Source organism: Dipodomys spectabilis, unplaced genomic scaffold, assembly GCF_019054845.1.
Source record: "Dipodomys spectabilis isolate Male_0828 unplaced genomic scaffold, ASM1905484v1 ptg000373l, whole genome shotgun sequence".
NCBI lineage: Eukaryota > Metazoa > Chordata > Mammalia > Rodentia > Heteromyidae > Dipodomys > Dipodomys spectabilis.
Genome location: NW_024871050.1, coordinates 3460806 through 3482071, shown reverse-complemented (window position 1 = coordinate 3482071; position 21266 = coordinate 3460806). Strand labels below are relative to the sequence as shown.

Below are 21266 nucleotides of genomic sequence, written 5' to 3'. Positions count from 1 at the left end.
CTGGAAAGCAATGACGTACAGAAAGAATGATGGGATTCTAAAGGAGAACCCTGAGACCCAGTTTGATAGTGCTCCTGCTGGCCCAAGATGGAACAAGTCAGCATGAAAACATCTAATGATAGGACCAAACTTATACTCATTGAATATGATGACATCATGATACCATGCAAAGATAACAAAAGAATAAGTTGAAAAGGAGCAGAAGATTTACAATGTTTCAAAGTATTTTCCCACAATCTGGGTTTATTAGCTGTAAAGGGGGACAGAGTTGCTTTACAATGGAGAAGCTCCATAGACACAACAAATCCAAATTGTGAGCTGCACTATAGGGTGCAATTATAAGAGTGCAATACCGCTTCTGTGTTATTCCCGCGGATGATAAATACTCTGATCTTCTTTAATCATAGCGAGATGTCAGATTGACCCAAACAAGGGACAATGTACAAAATAACTGCTTGTAATCTTCATTCACGAAGAACCAAGGCTAAGAAACTGTTCAAACCAAAAGAGTCTACAGGCACCAGGAAATTAAGTGCAAAGGAAGGTTCTAAGCATAATTTTTGACGATTAAATACATTATGGAGGCAAGAGGGAAAAAAATCTCCATGCAATCTGAGGATGAGATAGTCACTGTGTACCAAGATCAGCTGATATGGGTGATTGCATGTGCAGCCGTGTTGGGCAGTTTTTTCTCTTTTTATAGGAAGTGCACACTATTTAGAGGTGATCAGATGTCTGTTCAGAAACTCACAGGGAAAGAAGTGTTCACTTAACTGTGCCTTAACTGTTTTATGAGGTCGTGGTCATGACCAATTTTACAAAGAAGAATAGATAACAGAAGCAACACTCCCATACAAGGTTCAACATCATGCAAGAACAAGATCAAATTAGCAAATGGTAGGCTAAAGTAATTATTTCCCTGCCCCCAAGAAGACACTGCGAGGTATTTTCAGTTACCTATTATGAAAGGTTTATTTGTTCACTCCTACTGCTATTTAAAACCAACTCCATGGGTGGCGTCTCTCAAACTAGTTTTTATTTCACAGGAATTTTGTCCTTCAATTATTCATTTTGAAATGTTCAATATTCAGGATGTCCAGCTTGGGACAACAAGGCCAGACAGGCCACCATGAAAGCCATCCTCCCCATGCCTACCCCCATCCAGAGAGAAATACCTCTGCAAAGCCAGCCAGGTCACCCAAGCTAGCTGACCACAGAGACACATACTTGATTCAAATTACAGGTTCAGTACTGTACTGTACACAACCAGCATTACACATGCTTAACAAGTATATATCATGATACACCAGGTCTCACTTTTAAAGTAAACAAGGTATGAAGCAGGTAACTATGAACTTAAGACTACTAAACAATCTCATTTTCTCATTTTTTTACAAAAAAAAATATTGTATACACCTTGGCTATTTCAGAAGCTTGGGATATGTGGACAGAAAATGGAAACAATATTCACCAGCTAAGAATAATCATATTACATATATTTAAGAATCTTTCCAGCCAAATCGTATTCTAAACAAGTCTATCTTAAAAGGCCAGGGCTTGTTTCCAGGCTGCCTGGTTTCTGGGAAAGGGAATGTACCCTAACTTCTCTCCAAATCCCAGAAGTACAAATGCAGAGAGATCACTGATTCTCAGGGTGACTTCAACCTAAAACATCTGGATGATCCTAGTTCAACGTAATCCCTCAGCCTTATAGCTTCAGCCCAGGCTCACCAGGACCATTTGACCTGTTAAGCCCAGAGGTGGCATACCTGAAATTTCACAACAACCTTCAGGTTGTTCAATGTGTGGGCTAAGTGAGTAATTCGTTCTTACCCTGAGGAGAATGCTTGGTGACTAGACACTATTTTGATTGTTTGCAGTTTTCTAATATACAAAAAATAGCCAAGCTTGTGATGAATAGCACCATGGAAACATAGACAATGGTAGAAAACAAGATAATAAAACGAAGTTGCTTTTGAATTCTGGCTAATGTTTCCTACCACTAATGTCAACCAAGTAAACCATTTTAACTGAATTTGGAGAAATAAGATGTTTTGCAGAGCAAACAGAAATGTTTGTACGGAGAATGTGGGCAAATTATACTCATTAGGAAGTATCTATGTTTGAGCAACAAAGGAAAAACGTAGACATAGCTCCCTTAAGTAGAGGGGCTGCAGGCTGTCGAGCAGACTTGTAGGAGTAATTTTTAAAGGAAAATTGAAGGCAAGAGAAAACATCTAAATCCTCTGTGGACTGGTCAATTGGAATTCAGAAACTGGAAGATAGTGTTGTGCAAGTATTCATCTATTAGTACAGAATAACATACATCTCAGAGAGAAAATGGCTACGATTGTGAAGCATCTCCCTCTACTGTCTGATTTTTAAAGGAATGTTCATTCCCCAGAAAGAAGATGTAGTCTGAAAACAAGGACAGAGCTGGTCCTTGGCTGCCCATTTGCTTGGCAGATGAATACGCCTTGGCAGCCTTTAAATATTTTTGTGGATGTGTTTGTTTTACTGGCTGGTGTGTTGCTAGGAGCAGAGGTGGAGAGAGAAGATTCTACCCCAATGAGGTCTGTTTGTTGAGCACACGTGAGCTGGGTCTTCTCTAAGGCTAATTGCAAAAGGATGTTGGTTTTGAGAGAACTCAGCAATACCGAGGCAGTTGTTGAGATCCTATTGTCTGACAGTCTCTGGTCCAGTGAACAAAACACCAGCAGGAGATGCAGGTAGTCAAATCAATGCTCTGTGGTCTAGGTAATGAAATTTCTCACTTCAAGTTTGGAGGTAATGGGCCAATAGCTGGATGTTAGAGTTCCAGATTATGAGGTCACATCTGTAACAAAAATTTGACATATATTCTTTAAAAATCTCTCCGTGGGTCACTTCCCTTCAATGAGCCTTTTCATTTTGCCCTGGTATACACACACACACACACACACACACACACACACACACACGCACACGCGCACACACACACACACATACACCTCCACTTCCACAGGTACATGCTCCATCTGAACTCATATTCTTTCTGACACCCAACACCAGCTCCTCATTTCCCATGAAGTTTCACCCAACCAACTATTCTATACTTCTAGTAGTCATTGTCTAAGTGCTTCCCTTTTAACCAGTCCATCCCTGGTTCTAACTGCTACTCAAGTGGTCCATTCTGCTTGTGCTGACTGCTTTGCTTCTGTCATCTCACTGCTCTTCTGGCATCTGGCTTCCTCTTTAAGCTTAAGAACAGTTTCCTTGAGAGCACAGGGTTCAACTCAGAGATGGGGAAAAGGTAATACTACCTACAGGCCCCTCCAAACCAGGGGAGGTGAAACCAGAGCAATTTTGGGAAGCCTCTACACTTCCAAAAGAGGTCCCAGGAGGTCTCACCCTGTGAACCCAGAGCTGATACTTGAGTAATGCACCCTAAGCATCTACTTGCCTGGTTGTCTTGCCTGTTTGACTACCCCCAGTCCCAGCTTTCTGGGATCACCTCTCACCTAAATTACTTATACCCAAGTCCTTATCTCAGACTTTGCTTTTAGCAACCCAATTAAGTCAAACTACACTGATATGAGGACAATGAATGAGATAAAATATGCATTTTTCAGTAGCAAATCAACAGAATAAATCTCTCTACAAGTGTCAAATCTAGGCTGTTACTGGAAATGCAAAGGAATCACAATATGGAACATCAATTTCTATCATTTAAAACAAAAGAAGAGGTGATGGACTAAAGATGTATTTTTGGCTCCTTTTTCTGCTGTTATTGTATGACAACACAGTCAACATGGGTGTCCCTTAACAAATGAGCAGTGGCAACGATCCAATGACTTCTGTCCCTTTGTCTTCCACCTTACAGCCATGAGATGCATAAGTTTCCACAATGGGCACTTCAAACTTTCTGATGTTCCTCAAATTCCACAGCACCCCATTATAACTCAACAGAACAGATGGCTAGGATACTTGAAGCCATCCAAGTTTTTTAAACTTCCCGAACAGACTTTACATGGAAATAACTGAGCAGGTTCATCAAGTTCTTCTCATCTATCCCCCCACCTCAACCGTGGCATGAGCCTACATCTCTCTCCCTACTCTCAGTCTAATAGTCCCACCTACCCACCTAATCCCCATAATACCTCACTCAATAAATGCCTGTTATGACTTAAAAAACCTTTTCAACAAAGAAGTCTTAGAATCATCCCAATTTTTCAAAATACTGAGTGGAAAATTTTCTTGCTATAGTCATGACCTGTGAATTTTTTGTTTATTTTGCATAGTGATTTACACACATACTGAATATACTTCAGAGGATAGAAATTCACCTAAGCTTAAAGATTTTTCACATATTCAGATTAAATCTCAGGGACATTTTCCTTTGTTTTAAGAAAACACATCCAGGTTTCACATGAAGAACTCTCTTCCTTATCCAAGTCCCCAAAGTGGAGCTATACCTGCGAGCCGGGGTTTTTTAGCTGTCTTTACTGCCGCCATGAACATGTATTCATTATTAGGGTCAGGTGCACTGGATCCATACTTCTGAAAGAAAAAGAAAAAGAAACAGGTTTTGTCTTTAGCTCTTTTCCCACCTCCAAGTTTGTTTTTGTTTTGTTTTGTTTTTGCTGCTTCCTATCCTTTGTTAAAGTGATAAAGTGATAAAGTGATAAAGTGATAAAGTGTTAAAGTGATAAAGATGACAAAAGTGCAATGATGAGCTTAGGTTCCTCACTATAGACTCTAAAAGAAAAATAGACAAAAGATTTTCAAGTGAAAGAGTCTGTGGTGGAACTTCCTCTATTTTACCTTGATTATCCTACTTCCCTAGTAGACCTTGATTGTGGGTCCTACCTCATTCTCTTTCCTCTTTGCCTCCTTGTCAAAGTCTATAAATCTACAAGTTAACCAAAGGAATAGTAATAATAATAATTACACTTGGACATGATTAAACAACATTAAACAGCACTTTAAGCATTAATACACTGAGAACAAAAGAGAATATTCTTAGGAGAGGATCACAATGGCTCAATAGCTATATGCAATGGCCATATAAAATGATGCTTATCAAAATGAACAAGAGGAAACAAGATGGAAACAAGAGGTTTTGTATTGTGCTGTTTGCAATTGTTTCTTTTTTCTTTATTCTCCTTTGGTTTATTCCCTGTGGTCACTGTTTTTTTTTTTTTTATTTCTGTACACTTTGTCTTGTATATAAGATTTTCTGGGGGCTGGTAGAGTGCTTGCCTTGCATGCATGAGGCTCTGGGTTCAATTCCTCAGCACCACATAAGCAGAAAAAGCCAGAAGTGGTGCTGTGGCTCAAGTGGTAGAGCCTTACCCTTGAGCTGAAGAGCTGAGGGACAGTGCCCAAGCCCAGAGTTTAGGACCCATGACCAACAAAAAAAAAAAAAAGATTTTCCAATTTGGGGAAGGGAAAGGGAATCATAAATGGTGAGACAAAGGGTGAAACAATTCTACAGTGTTATTCACTAGATACTATGCTGGAAATGAACTTTACAACTTGAGGGGGAAGGGACTTAGGAAGGGAAAATGAGAGAAAAGGAGGAAGGAGATAGTACTGTTCTAAAAGAAATATACTCACTACCTTACTTATGTAACTGCAACCCCTCTGTACATCACTTTTACAATAAAATTTAAATTAAAAAATAAAAGTCTAGACTGGCACAGACACACATCCTGCCTGACCCAGTACCAGAGGGGCATACATATGACTACTTGCATACTCACAAAATAGGCAGAATGATTTAAGTTTTTTGATTGAACACCTGTGACGTAAACAACTAAAACAATTGTTCCACAGAGAAATTTTTATGTCACTGTTGTTTTACTGTTCTGAATAGCTTTTCAGCAGTTTCTTTTCACATTAAGGAGTCTAAAAACGTATCATGTAAAGAAGTTGGCAATTTCTACTACTGGTACCTTCTAAGACTTTTTACTGTTTTTCTTAATATAACAATTAAATGACATGCAAAAGCTAATTATTGTCATCTTTTCCCTGACTTTTGGGTAGGTTGTGTTCAACTAAGCACAATTCACCTCTAATATTTTTTTTTAAAAATCAGAGGCATTTATTTTTACATTTTTAACCTCCGTGCTGAAAATCTGTCTCCCTTTGGCCCTAGTTTTCTACCTATTTTTTTAATAATAGTAGTGTAAACATATCTCTGTAAGCCATGTAGTCCTTTTTGGAATGAATTATCTATGAAATAAACAAATAAACAAGCCCCATTCGAAGTTATTAGTTTCATTAGTAGTACATCTTAGAAAAAGGGAATTGTCTACTTGTTCAAATTGCTCCGATAAGAGTAATGTGCATTTTTTTTGATGAGTCAGAAAATAGGAAAATAGATGAAAGAAAAAATACAAACTGCTCACCTTTTTTGTAAACCAAAATATAAATATGCATACAAAGATGCATACTGCAACAAAAGCTGCACATCCTATAGGTAACCAGAACTTCAGCTGACAACAAAGCTGCGATTCTGGGTTAGGGGAAAAAAATCAGTACATTAATGTAAAAATCTGAGGACCAAATCTCTTCTTTCATGCTGCATTGTAGATTCCTTCATAATATTTAAAGGACCTGTTTAACCAAGTAAAGCTTTTCTTCATTACAGTGATGAAATCCAGTGAACGTTAATACCCTCCCTCCAGTGATACAGCAAAACGCTAGACCATAAAAGATCATTTAAGGATGTTTACAACTATGGTTAATAGAAAAGGCCTTTCTCTATTTTTACAAAATATAGAAAATGTTTTGGTATAAACCAGTCATTATTTTTATTTCCTAATTAACTAAAGGTAAGTGTTTTTATTGACTTTTCTGCCTAGGTTGGTTTCAAATTCTAATTCTCAGATCTCAGCCTCTTGAATAGATAGGATTATAGACATGAGCTACCAGTACCTTGACAAAAAAAATATGACTTTTTTCACCTCATTTTATTCCACAAACCCAACACAAAGTTACTGTATAACTTAGGAGTATGGAGACAGTAGCCACTACGCTACAATCTGGATATTTTAAAGTAATATGACCTTATTCTAGCTCAACAGTTTTATGTGGTTAAATTGTACGTTACCAATAATAAAAATCAATTATTACTGTATTAATAAATCATCTCTTGTGTATTTCATTAAAAATGATCCTGTCAGCTACATCTAAGTAAATTCAAACATGAAAGGTGCCATTTATTTGTTTTCATTAGGGAGAAAGTTGTCAAAATATGTATGTATTCTAAGGCCCCAAGGATGAAAACAATGTCTTACCGTGAATATGCAAATATTCACCACTAATAATCTTTATTTGAAAAGGAGGAGGATCAAAAATTGATAACTTGCAGAAGTAATAGCCATGAGAGCTATGCAAGTTATTTAGGAAAAAAATGACGCTGTTGTTGGCTAACTGAGGTTGGCAGGACTTCAGATTCTTAGTGGATATGATGGGTCCACTTCCTTTGGTCTTCGAGAGATAACAGAGTGTTTGCTCCCCTTTCTGTAGTTGCATTTTAAACTGTTGGACAATCTCAGAGTATTTGCACAAAATTTGTACTCCTCCATTGTGGAATGTAAACATCTCTTCCTTGGCAGAATCATTGATTCCTCCTGGATAAAAAGAAAGCAAACAAAGAAAAAGTGACACTTTATGATATGCTATCCTACTTATTACACTTAAGTATAAAAGTAATTTCTTCTTTGCATAAAGTCTATTGCACCAAAGTGAAAGAACTTCCCATCCAAACACATAAAAATAGAACATGACAAAAGATGAGGCTGCATTCTAGAAAAAAAAAATAAACCTACCCAGAAATGTACTTGTCTTACATGATATCATGTATCAAATAGCATATTTAGATAGTATGAGTCAACAAGATTTAGTCTCTACCCTCTTCCACAATGGGGACAGATGGCTAACAAAAGAATGTGTAATGATGCACCATACTTTATGCTAGGAATGGAATAGTGCGTGGTAGGGATGGGATGGATTATAATTTTCATTGGAAGACCAGAAAATGCCCTTTCAAAAAGTGACTTTTAAAATTTCAATTCAAGTATAAATATCACTTAGCTAAACAAGGAATAATTTGTAGGAATATGTTTAAGAATGGAAGAGAAAATCTTAAAAAAAATTCTGACTGGAGCTAAAATGGAATGATTCTATGAAAATAGATATTTACATTAGACTATGGTTTGATAATGCTTAAACAATATTAGTATGTTTTCTCTGAACCTGCTTCACAGATGACTGAATCAAAACTGATGATAATGGTAAAGCCCTAGATTTTTGCTTGCTTTTTGTGCTTTTGTAAATGAAGTGTGCACTCATGGGAACTAAGATTGTTTTTTGTGAACTACATGGAAATCACAGGAGGAAGATACTAAGATAGAAAAGCCTGGTGACAGATTCTGAGCTACTAGCTTAGCAATTCAAATTGCTCCTTCTTTTTTCCTCTTTTATTCTTTTTATTTATGACAGCTTAATATTGAAATTGTTGGAGGAAATTATTAAATTTTCAAATCTCTCTTTTTTCTTGAGATTAAATAAGCATGAAGAATTTCTAGGAAACATATTCAGTCCTTCAGTGAAATAGAAATAATGCTTTGCATTTTTGCTCTTTATCTTCCATGTATATTCTTATTTCAAATAGCAAACATATTCTTTTTTCACTATTTTTAATGGTATATGTCAACACTCCATTATTTTTATAATTATCTTTGTTTTAACCATGCTAGAGATTTCACACAGGGCTTTGAATGTACTCGACAAGTATTCTACCATTGAGCTACATGCCAGCCGGATAATTACCCTTCTTTCATACTATCCACAGGACTGCCATATTAATCCATGATAATGTATTTAAATTAATCCACTAATTATATATTGTGGTTATGTTCAGTATTTTCCACCTTTGAAGTAGTATGGTATTTGATCACAACGTTTAAACATTACTATAACAGTATATCCTGCCATGCTGTGTTCTTAAAGAAGTGCTCTAATTATTATATTGACTAGCAGCATGAAGGAGGACCCATTTGTCCACATCTCTGCTTTTATTTTCTTAACTTCACTTAATATTTGTTACAATTACTTGTATTTTATTTAAATTTTTTATCTTATGTAAGTATACAAAGGAGGTGTCACTTAACAAAGCAGTTTATGAATACAATGCATTTTAATCAGTGTCAACTGCCTTCAACATTCTCACCCCCCCTTACTTGTTTGACCCTCCCCATCCTTTACTCTTCTTAATTTTGTGGTATATGCAGTGAATTCTTGACTGCATTCTCTCCTCTTTTTCCTCTTCATGCTTCTCCCAGTCTCCCCTTCCCCCACCTGCCTCCCGTATGTATCAATTACCTGGTACTGATTTTGTTGGGCTTTGACCTATTTTTTTCTTAAAAACTATACTATTTCAGATCTCCATAGAGTATACTATTCTTTAGTTAATTCATTTGTAAGCACTTGCATGCCACCAATGTGTTTACTTATAGATTTATAGAGATGTATTTTTCTTAATATTGCTAGGCTTTCATTAAATTTTTTATATTCCTAGGGAACCGATTTTTAGATGGGGGATTTGATTGCAAAAACAAACACTTCAGTTTCTAATTGTAGTTGTATAAATTATTCAAAAAGAAAACCAAATACTAAACAAATGTCTAAAAGTAATATTAAAAGGATTAAATAGTTGACCCCCCCAAAGAAGGGAAATTGCCAAGTTAAAAAACTGATACAGAACCCAGAACCTAGAATCCAGAGAGATAAGTAGAATTTAGAAGGTACTTTTTGTTCTAGAGCATTCATTGTTCTTCCAGGCTCAAACTTTTGTCTTTACATTTTATCTCCCAGGTTCTGCAAGGTAAAGAATCTAGTGGAAAGCATTCTCCTTGATAAGCTTTGTTTCCCAAGAGTTATATCCTTGGAGTACATTTAAACCAGAAGTAATCTGACCTTTGTGCAGATTATTAGACACATTAAAATCACTTTGGGTGACTCTGGACTGCTTCACGTTTTTTTAATGCTCCAAATATGCAAAAGAAAATGATGCTAGTTTTATCTCTTGCACCGGCAATTTTCTTGGGGACTAGTTTTCTGAAGTGCATTATGTTGCATTGCTGCTAGTTTGATGCTCCTGTGTCTAACTCTGCTGAGGAAGATAAAACTGGTTCTCAGTTCCTTTGGACATGTTTAGAGCAAATTTCCCAGAGACTTTAGAGTGACAGCAAGTAAACCACAAAGAGATCCTGGAGCAAAAGTGTCTTGGGCTGGCCATTGGGTACACAAAATAAGCAAGAAGCATTCTCTTCTTCTTAGGGTTATTTTGTCAGCACTTTCTCCATTTTGAGCACACCTGGGGACCTACAACCCAACACAAGGTGACATGTAATAGTGGGAACACAATGCCTTGATTCTCAAGGAAACAGGTGCCACTTGCATTGTGAGACAAAGCAAAAGAAAATTATCTTGAAGTACTTTCCAGCACGTATTTTCTGTGGATTAAGGATGAGATTTCTAACAACCAAGATGAATAAAACCTAGCCCTTAGAGGAGTTCCTTGAAAAAGAAGCCAACTTTCCATTATCTTCTCTTCTGATGGGATATCCCCACCCCCAAGAAAAATCAGGAAATGTTTAAATAAAGGAGACTATCTTTCTTGCCCACAAAAGTATTTAGGAAGGTGATGAAGGATTGAGTTTTGCTTGTCTGGCAGTGCTGAGTGTGTGCCATTGAAATCAGTGGGTGGCTCCAATGTGTCATTTCTAGTGGACACTCTAAATTATTCAGTTTTAATTATTGTGATAATCTAAAATCTATCTGAGTCCTCTTTTTTATTATTAAATGTAGGATGAGAAGGCTCAAGCTTTCATATATCTAATGTTTCATTTTCCTCTCAAGAAAAAATTGACAACTCTAAGTCTACAATTTCAATATTTTCAGCCATGATAGCTAATCAATTTCCTCAAGATTGTATTGGCACTCAAAGACCTGATATGCTGACCTAGCAATTCTCCTTAGCCTTTGGTAGCATTCAGAAAAAAAAAATCAGAAAGAGAATATCCCTAATGAAAATGATTGCCAATTAATAGACAACTTAGGGGAAATCTGAATACATTAATATCTTACAATGATAGAAGAGTCTAAACTCTTTTCTCTACTCCCTTTGGATGTTCTTATCTCCAAGCCTAATATTCAACCTGGAATACTGTATGGAACCATTAGGATTTAAACCCGCTGTCTGTTTTGAGTGGTAGTATGTCAAATCTGTTTAATTAATTCCATTGCTGTACAAGCAGCTACAAATTTTGAATGTTCCCCTCATCAGTCTTTTGTTGTTTCTGTTTCTTCCTTTCTCTCACACTTATATTTTCTTCACCTAGTATAAAAAACATTACATTATATTTTAAATATTATAATAAATATTATAGGTGTATATTACACAACAATTATATATAACATAAATATTATAAAATCTTGTTTCAAAATATCTCCTCTCCCATTGTCTTTGATATAGTCATTACTTTTCCATACATGCACAATAGACAAATAATGTTTTCAAAATTAGAATCAGAATTTTATGCCAAGTTTTTTAAGTCTTTAGATTTTGCAAAGATAAGAGCATGTCTCTCTTAGAAGTCTGATGAGAAAATCTCTGGAGGAAGATCATCCCCCAGAGAATTGCACCATGGTTCAGAAAAGTCTATTTGCAAGTTGTTTCTTTTAAGTATCTTAACTATTTTCATTTCTCAATATAAAATAATCTGGCTAATAGGTTTAGCTTATCAATTTACAAGTAAATACTTTGGGTGGTATACAAGTGTATATAAGTGCATTTATTGGAATACAGTAGATTTAAGGGAGAACTCAAATTGTGTAATTCTTTAGAAGGACAAAACCAAAGTTTAGCAAAACAAAACACTGTGAAGTGGGTACCCAAAAGGGGTGGAGTGAGGTCAAGGAAGAAGGAATCAACAAATGCATAGGAGAAGAAGAAGGGAATGCAGTCAAGAATCTAATGTATATCCTCCAAAATCAAGAAGAGTGAGGGAAGAGGTGGGTAGGGAAAGGATGAAATGAGAATGTTGAAAGGAATGACATTGATCAAGATCTATTGTATTCATAAACTACTTTGTTAAATGACAACTTCTTTGTACAACTAGTTAAAGATTATATATATATATATATATATATATATATATATATACATTAAAAACAGAAGAAAGAAAATAATCTGGCTAGAATTCCTTGCAGACAGTTGCATTATTCCTGGTTAAAATATTCTTTGGAGAAAAATTTAGAGAATACTTATGACATGTGGGGGAGGGGAGGAGGTGCAAAACGGATCAACAGCGTGACTTTATTCTCTTTACCTCAGACATTTAACCACAAAAGTCTCTGAATGATAGAAAGATAAGATCTCCTGAGTCTGCAGTTATTGATAGTGCTTATTAAACACATTTTCTATAATCAAACAATGATAAGCCCTAGCTTAGCACAGCATGGAATGTGGCATGAGAGTTGACGTTCTAATAATTATAATGCTTACATTAGATTTTAGTGACATTTGATCTTTCACTAAGAAATTCTGGCATTGCTAAAAATGTGCTTCCTACAACTTTTTCACCCTCCATCAAAATCATTTTCTCATGAAGCAGCTAGCTAATACTTTTAGAATCTTGGCCAGTAGATTATTAAATATGTAGCATCTCTATACTTTAATTATGACTGAAAGTCATCTGGGACTTCAAGAAGTGATAGAGCCTAAAGATGTAGGAGGATCGGTAAAATAAACTCCATCCAATTTAAATTCCAAACATTTAGAAGAAAGAATGTAAAAAATGTGAAAAAAGGAAGATAAAGCCAAAAAATAACCAAAAAGAATACACACACACACACACACACACACACACACACACACACACACACACGAGCGTGAATTCCCTTTTACTCTCCAAGGAACTCTCGAAGGCAGACAAAACAACCCTTGGTTCTCTAAATGTGTTCAATAAGAAAATGGAGGATTCATTTTCTCTTGGTTAGAAGTGTATTTTCTTTGTGAAAAATAGAGACTCCCAGAGGTGTTACAAAAGTCTTCAGCAATATTCACCAAGTAATTAATTTGCAAATCAGATACTTTGTTAGTTATTCCACTGCCATTGATTTAAAATTTTCCGATTAGGGAAATCACAGATTAAATGAACCTAGGAGGGAGGGAGAGAGGGTTTAATCCACATCCTTTTTTTATTAATAAATTTTTTTATTGTGAAAATACCGTACAGAGGGGTTACAATTACTTGGGCAAGGTAATGAGTACATTTCTTATCAAGCATTGTTGCCTCCTTTGTTTCCCCTTACCATCCCTAAGGCACACATTGCTCTCTATTTCTTAGTTGCTGGGCACAGCTCTTTGGACACATGAATGAGAGGTTTGCTGTGTTAATTCATTTATATCTTCAGCTCTAGTTTTAATCATAGAAACCTGTTTTGGTTTTTAATCTACAGCTTGGCCCATCAGTCTTTTTTTTCTAATTCCTCTCTGTATATCTCTCTGGATATACTCTAAACACATGAAGTGCAACATTTCCAAACTGAATTCAATGTTCACTTATAATTTAAGGAGTCACTAGACTGGAACTAGGGCCCTCAGTCTTCCTTTCTCTCTCTCCCTGACTTTCTTCATCAAATTGGTCATTAAGTACAGTTGACTTCAGCTCCTAGATACATCTTGAGTTCCATCTTTTGTCTTTTTTCCCATTGCTAATCCAGGTCTTTTTCCTCTCTACTTCAACTATAGAACCAGCTTCTTCCTGACATCAGGTTCTTCCTTCCATATACTTCCTCCATGCTGCTCCCAAAATTGGGTTTCTGAAAGCCTTACAGTTAGCTGTTTTAAGGGCTCCCTGTTGCGTATAAGGTAAAAATCCAATCACTTTGGCATGACACAAAATACTTTCACAATCCTTCAAACCACACTGATGTTTTTGACCATTCTTTTCACTTCAGTACTTCTGTTCTCGCAAACTAAGCATCCTCTGTCTGATAGAAACTTTCATTCTCTCTTTAAGAGTCATTTTTAAATGTCAACTCCTCTCCTTTAGGTATTCCTGGGATTCCCCCAGGGTCCTAACTCTACCCTCTTAACAATACTTGGCTCCAATTGGCACATTCATAATTCAAGTAATACTGGGTCATAATTATTCTTGTCTTATTCATTTAGCCAAGATCGCTATATTGGTAAGGACTGCACCATAGTTGTCTAAATAACCTCAAGACCTGGAACTGTTACATTAGAAACTCAACAATATTTTTTGTTTTGGAGGGTTTGGGGTTTTTTGTTGGTGGTGGTGATGGTCATGGGGCTTGAACTCTGGGCCTGGGAGCTATCTCTGAGCTCTTCAGCTCAAGGATAGCGCTCTATCACTTGAGCCACAGAGCCACTTCCAGTTTTCTAGTGTTTTTATTAGATATAAGAGTCTCCCGGACTTTCCTGCCTGGGCTGGCTTTGAACCATGACCCTCAGATCTCAGCCTCCTGAGTAGCTAGGATTATAGGTGTGAGCCACCAGTGCCCAGCTAAACAGTATTTTTAATGGATAAATAAAGGAACATGGAAACTATGTATGACATTGTAAAATGCCCTTAGAATGAGCCTAGGAGAGGAGCCTAGGAGAGGAATAAGAAAAGTTGAACAAGAGATACCATTTGCTAAGTGCTAGGGAACACTTATTTCCCAGTTCACAGGCAAAGACTGAAACTGAATGATGCCAGATAATTCTTGGAACCCCAATAGCTTTCAGGAGTATCCACATAATAAGTATTTAGTGCTTCTTATGTGTAGGGTACTATGTTAAGTATAATGTAGGAAGTATATCACTTTCTTCTCATAATCACCTTTTAAGTCCTTATGTTTTGAGAAAGGGAAACTAAGGCTGGAATAACTGGTCCAAATTAATAAAGCAATATGCAGTAGAGCCATAATTTGAACCTACATAAATATGATCCCAGAGGCTACATAGCTGAATGAACCTCTTTGCCCAATAATTTAGACCAGCTTCTCATTTTAAAGAAAGTAAATCTTAATATTAAAAGGATGTGCTATGAAATAAGACATTTTTAACATTAAACTAAAGATAGTGCTTTTCAGATATTTCTTCTCTTTCAAAGTACATTAGGCATATTTTTGCCACAAATACAGGAGTAGTTTTAAACACACATGTTCCATGATTGGAAGGGTTATATCCTACAGGCAAAAATACAAGATCATTTCTTTAATATGCAATTGTGTGTGCTTCACACTAATTTCTGTAGCTATTTATTCATTAACCATTGTGTATTAAGCTTCTCCATGTATTGAAACTTGAAAACAGTCTGAGTCCTTGCCCTGGCAGTGTCAGCTCCCAGTGATTGTGTTGTAACTTTCCTGCCTGCAGAAATGGATTCATGTAGATAAGAAACTTCGACTACAATTAAATGAGTGAAATCAAACACTTCCATGGAATTTTTTTCATTAGCAGTGGATAGTACAAAATAAAAAGACCTTTAATTATGAGTTCAGCGAACACCTGAGCTGTTAATCAAAAAATGGATTTCTCCAGCTCATCCCAACTTAGAATAAGGAGACATAAATTGTAGCTTTCGCTCACTTTACATCTGTATTTTTTAAATAAGTTCTTTATTGTGAAAATACTGTACCGAGGGGTTACAGTTACATGAGCAACGTACATTTCTTATCAAGTATTTTTTTTAAGTCAAGCAAGGCTATAGATCTTACTGGGAGTAAAGCTGGGATGAGAAATTGGATCTTCCCAACACAACTTATTTTGTTTCATCCAAGAAGTGGGAATATGCTCCTGCAAATTTAGACACTTTCACATTCCTTTTTATCTAAAGTAGTTGTTAACAAGTAACCCAAGTTACAAGCACCATTTATTTTACTAAAGATGAGAGACGTAGGGATTTAACATCTTACATGAGAATAATAAACATCTCTAGAAAGCTGGAGGGAAAGTAGAAGAAAAGATATGACTAAGTAAATACAAATAAAGATAAAGCTTGAGTCTGTAGATCAAAAAGGCCCAATGAAAACACACAAAGAAACAGAGTTGTATGCTAGTGGGATTTCAAATTCCAATATTAAAATGAATGGCTTTTAATACTACAGAATTGTAGAGAGTTGTTGCTGTTGTTGTTTAAGTTACTAATTAAAAAAAATGAGAACTCCTCACTCATTATCCTCATGAAATCCTCAAAACCAGCAGACACTAGATGAAAACTACTCAGAGGTAAAGCAGTCCAAAGCGGGTGACATCGATCAAGAGGCACTGTGTCCTTAAACTGCTCTGTTGAATGGTAACTCCTTTGTACAACTACTTAAAGAAAATAAAGATACATTTAAAAATAAAAAAAATAGTAGTCCAAGAGGAATCCCAGTCCCAGGAAAGCTATCAGCCACCTAGCAGGGTTAAATAAAGACAGCTTCACCTGTGCTGAGATTCAAGAAGCCAAATGGGTCTGAAGACCACAACAACTGGCTCAGAACAGAGGTTATAAGACAGATGCCAATGTCCTGAATGATGCTGTCATGGAAGAGAGGTGATCTAAGTGTCAAGGAAAAAGTCATTTTAAATCATTTGCACAAAACCCAGACATGGGGCAGGGATTCTCAATGCAGCTGGGCAGGAGGGCGGGGGGGGGGAGGGTTGGGGAGGGGGTTGGAGAGAACATTAAGCTGAAAATGGGAAGGAAAAACACTTCTAAGTTCTGATGTCAGTGCAGGGGCAGAGAGCAAAGCACACCAGGTGAGGGGATCCTCATATTTATTTCATTACAAGAATAAATCAAAAGGACTGAGATGTTGCCTAGAATATGCAATGCCATGGGTTCAATCCCACACTCACAAAAAAAGAATAAATATTAAATGCTCAATTATAATCCTCTGCATGTGACTATGACTTAGTAAATTAAGAACTCTAGGAAACCTTCCAAATTTTACTAGAGGAAGAAATTTCATCGTGTGAACAAAACGTCAAGAAAGGAGAAGGAGGAAAAGGAGAAAGGAGGAAGAAGAAGAAAAGATGTCACAACAAAGAAAAATAAATGTCTATATTGCAGGAATAAAATCAAGAAAAATTAGTGGTAATCAATATCGAAGGAACAAAATCAAGTTTGCTACATCGAGGAGAACTACCTTCAATTCATCCATCAAAAATAATGAGAGGGATGGGTGAGAATGTTGAAAGGAGTGACATTAACCAAGATGCATTGTATTAATGAACTGCTTTGTTTAATGACAACTCCTTTGTACAACTACTTAAAATGTTTGTTTTAAAGATGGGCAATTTGGGACATTTTTATTTCTTTTTTCAATACAGCATGAATACTGAAAGGGATAATTCCAGGGTGTCACTGAGTCTTGAGACACTGCAAGGGAGGTTAATCAGATCCACAGACTTCTCTTCCAGCTCTGTGAGTACCCATGTCAACTGTTTGTCCAGCGGGGTCAGGATTCAGGAATGGCTGCTTCCATCAGCCCCAATGAAACAACAAGGCTATGAGAAGTGCCCTCCCAACTTCCAGAACAAACATTGCATAGGATTCATGCATGGCTCAGGCACCCTCTGCCCTCCACCATTCCCACTCATCTGTGTTCACCATATTACTCTCAGAATAGTCTTTCTACAAGAAAGTAGTCTTTCTTTCAGCAGACCACCCACCAGGGCATCATGCTTGTAAGGCCTAAGAAGCCCTTCCAAATGCAGTTAGAGGTTCACGTTTCTTCCAGAGTCTTCTACAAGGCAAAGCCTCCTACTTTTCCAGAATTATTCAAAGCCTTCATTGAATTTTGCATTGAGGTATGTATCAAAAACTGAGAATATCAAGATTCCCAACCTTCATAATTGGCCAACCCAACAACAAAGTTGGTCAGAAGTTCTCTCCCATCATAAGATTCATCTTATAAATCTGCTCCTTCAATAGAGTTTAGAAAGATGTTGCAGTCAAATACACTAGGATTATAGCCCTGGTTCCACCATTAGCTACTATGTAATGATCACTTAGCTTTTTGTGGACTGATTCCTTCTTCAAAAAAGAGTGAAGGCAAAGCCTACATCTTCAAGGCATGACAAAATCTACAAAGTTGTAAAGACTTAAAAATATAATACAGAGGCCAGGTATGGTGACTCATGCTTTCTTCAATCCTAGCTACTCAGGAGATGGAGACAAGAGGGTCATGGTTTAAAGCCAGCCCAAGCAATAGTTATCAAACCCTATTTCAAAAACAAACTGGGCATGATAGCATATGCCTGTGGTCCCAACTACTCAGAAAGTAAAGGTAAGACAATCATAGTTCCAAGCCAGACTGGCCAAAGTTATTACAAGACCCTATCTGAAAAACAAACTATATACAGAAGCTCTAGGGGCGTAGCTTAAGAGGGAGAGCACATGTAATTATGATGTCCTAAATTCAACTTTGCCTTAGAAAGCACAAGTGCTTATTTTGCTTGAATTTAGCTCTTTGGGCTTATTGTTGTTGCTTTCTTAATGTGACATACTGGGCCTACGCAGCATAGTGTTATTTTAAATATGGTGACTGCTATTTCCTCTATTACCACTCATGCCCCTAGTCCTGACACCTAATTGACTGGAAAGCAGAACACCACATAACTTAGTTTTCTGTGAGGTGAGAATGATCCTTGCTCTTATTCATTTGGAATCTCAGATAAATATTATTCCAGAAGTATGATTTATTTATCAGTTTGGCAACCTGTAATGACGCTATGTACGTCTGGATCCATCCTTCTACAGAAATAACAGCAACTCTGACTCAAATATCTTGAGTAGGACATACTAAACCCTGCCATGATTTGTACAAATGTTCTCAGAAGAAAATTCAAAATCTTTCCAGTGTAAGTAGTCTAGCCTCTGTTTTCCTTTCCAGACTCATCTTCCCTGTCCCTCTTTCCTTCCCTTCCTGGGCTATCTCTCTCTCCCAGTCCTCTTGCTTTACTTCTTTCTTTCCTGAAATGAAAAAAGTGTGCTTTGTGTTTACTTTTTCCATACCATAGGATTTTCTTCCCACGTTTATTCTATTCTCTCCCCATTGATTCCTCCTTAGCTTTCAAATGTCTAGTGCCAGTTCCAAAGAAAAGTCTTCAATAAAACCTGCTCTCCAACCACGGCTACACACACTTACCCCATCTGGTCAGGTTCCCTGGTATATTCTTTTATATAGCTGACTTTTTCATCCATATTTATCACAAGTTTATGAGACTGCTTATTTCATTCCCTAGCCTTCAGTTTGTTTCAGAAGAGCAGAAGGTGCCTGGTGCTACTCATAGTTGCACATATAGCAGTTAACACATTGCCTTCTGTGTGAAGGATCCTGTGCTGCATGAATGGATGGACAAGCGAGTAAGTGGATGAATGGGTGGATGAATTTCTATTCCAGTGTTATTCATAGACCACCCAGGCTGCTAAAGGACTTCATGAGGAGGCAGAAAAGACATCATTAACAAGCAGGCAGCCCAGAATGACTCTTAGGATTGATTCCAAATATAACCTTATTTCTCTTTTACTTTAGAGCGTTCAAGTAACTTGGAGACAGCACCAAATCAAACACTGGTTTTATCCAATTTTAGTTTTGACATTTTTTGGAGAAGAAACTAATGTTTACTCCTGGAAAAATACATTTCTAGATAGGAATATACCTACCAGAAGTTCTGCCTCTACATTTTCTATTAATGGAACTTCCCCCATTTAACTTCACTTCATTTATCCCAGTCTCAAGAACAAGACTCAGAGTAAAGAGAAAAGAAAAATAATACAAAAATGTGTTGAGTAAGACGCATCAGAAACACACATAGTAACTTATAGGTACCTTTGTTTAAACAATTCATACAGATTCTGACATATACCATCCAAGATAAAGAATAAAAGATTGTAGAATGATTTTTTTAATATAGGAATAGAGGAGTATTTTTAATCGTATACTCCTCCTTGTCCTTTTGAGGAAACCTGACACCTAATATTAATAAAACCCCAATGGCAGCCTATACATTTCAAACAATGTACCATCCAGGAAAGAATTAAATCAAAATCCTTTTTTTGAAACCATTCCATTTCATTTTCTTCCATAGAATTCCCAGTCCAAATGCCAGAGCTATTTGACTTTCATTCTGTTGACAAAAGTCAGTTTGTCTTTCATCTTTTGCTGAGAATAGGAAGCTACTCTTCTATTTTATCCACCGGCAGATAACTCCAAGCGGGCAAATTTAAAATTTAATGGTCTTTGAACATATTTGTTCATGTTAAAATACACTATCAAAGACAGCAAGGCAGGCTCAGTCATCCATGGTGACATGGACGACAGAGTGCCCTTCGCCATGTGCTTGGACTATTCTGAACTTGTTTCCTGTTTTTAAAACACAAGACTCTCTTTTTGTTTGGTGTCTACTTTCTCTATTTTTTCTGCATGCTGACAATTACAACATAATAAAAAATAAAGTAGAAGATATGTCACTTACCTGCTAGGACTTCAATTTGGAAGCAGAAGACAAAGAAATACCAGAGGTCTGATCTCATGTTTGCCAGAAACAGATGCAGCCCTCTCTTGTGTGTTCAAGAATAATGATGTGCTCGTGTTCATTGTTGTTTGTCTCTGTTTGCTGGAAAGGAAGTGGGTTTTGTGGGAGTTGTTGCAGTGTCATACTCCCATCAAGCACAGGGGTTGTCTCTTCATTGATGCCAGTAGCTACAGGGGAGGCATTCTGCTTATAGGAATGAAGTGATGATCCATAGATTATTGATATGGTCATGAAGGCAAATGAAAATTTCACCTGTATCCTGGTTTCTACAAGACAGTCCCTTCTCTTTAGAAGCACTTTGGTTCCAAAGTACCTCTGGATCAATAATTCTGGAGAATGACAGGATGGACAAATAACCACATAGTGCATACACCACATTGCTGTCTTATAGAACGTTTGCTCCACAGATGGCAAAGCCTTTGAACAGGACAAGAAATCCATGAAAGTATTGAGGAAATTGAAGAAATCTGAAAGGGCAATGTCACAGAAATGTTATTTACAGTGGAGGTGTGGTTCAAGTGGTAGACTACCAACCTTAAGCAAAAACAGCTAAGGGATAATGTCCAGGCCAAGTTCAAGCCCCAACACCAACACACACACACACACACACACACACACACACACACACACACACACACACACACACACACACATACACACACATACACACACA

The 21266-nt window shown here is 36.9% G+C and overlaps 1 protein-coding gene across 3 annotated transcripts; it reads right to left on the bottom strand.

Annotated features, from left to right (window-relative positions):
* Positions 1-223: 223 nt before the first annotated feature.
* Icos (inducible T cell costimulator) lies at positions 224-20654 on the bottom strand. 3 transcript variants are annotated; one of them, XM_042667033.1, is made up of 6 exons: positions 20534-20654; positions 20381-20385; positions 7284-7614; positions 6393-6499; positions 4455-4539; positions 224-2836 (listed from the first exon to the last, which is right to left on the bottom strand). In XM_042667033.1, exons 1-6 carry the CDS (start codon positions 20589-20591, stop codon positions 2823-2825), a joined length of 600 nt encoding a protein of 199 aa, XP_042522967.1. In that variant the 5' UTR covers positions 20592-20654; the 3' UTR covers positions 224-2822. The 3 variants fall into 3 exon arrangements, with proteins under 3 accessions (XP_042522967.1, XP_042522966.1, XP_042522968.1); XM_042667032.1 differs by lacking the exon at positions 20381-20385 and having other exon boundaries at positions 7284-7619; XM_042667034.1 differs by lacking the exons at positions 224-2836; positions 20381-20385 and having other exon boundaries at positions 4457-4541; positions 6394-6499; positions 7284-7619.
* Positions 20655-21266: the final 612 nt, after the last annotated feature.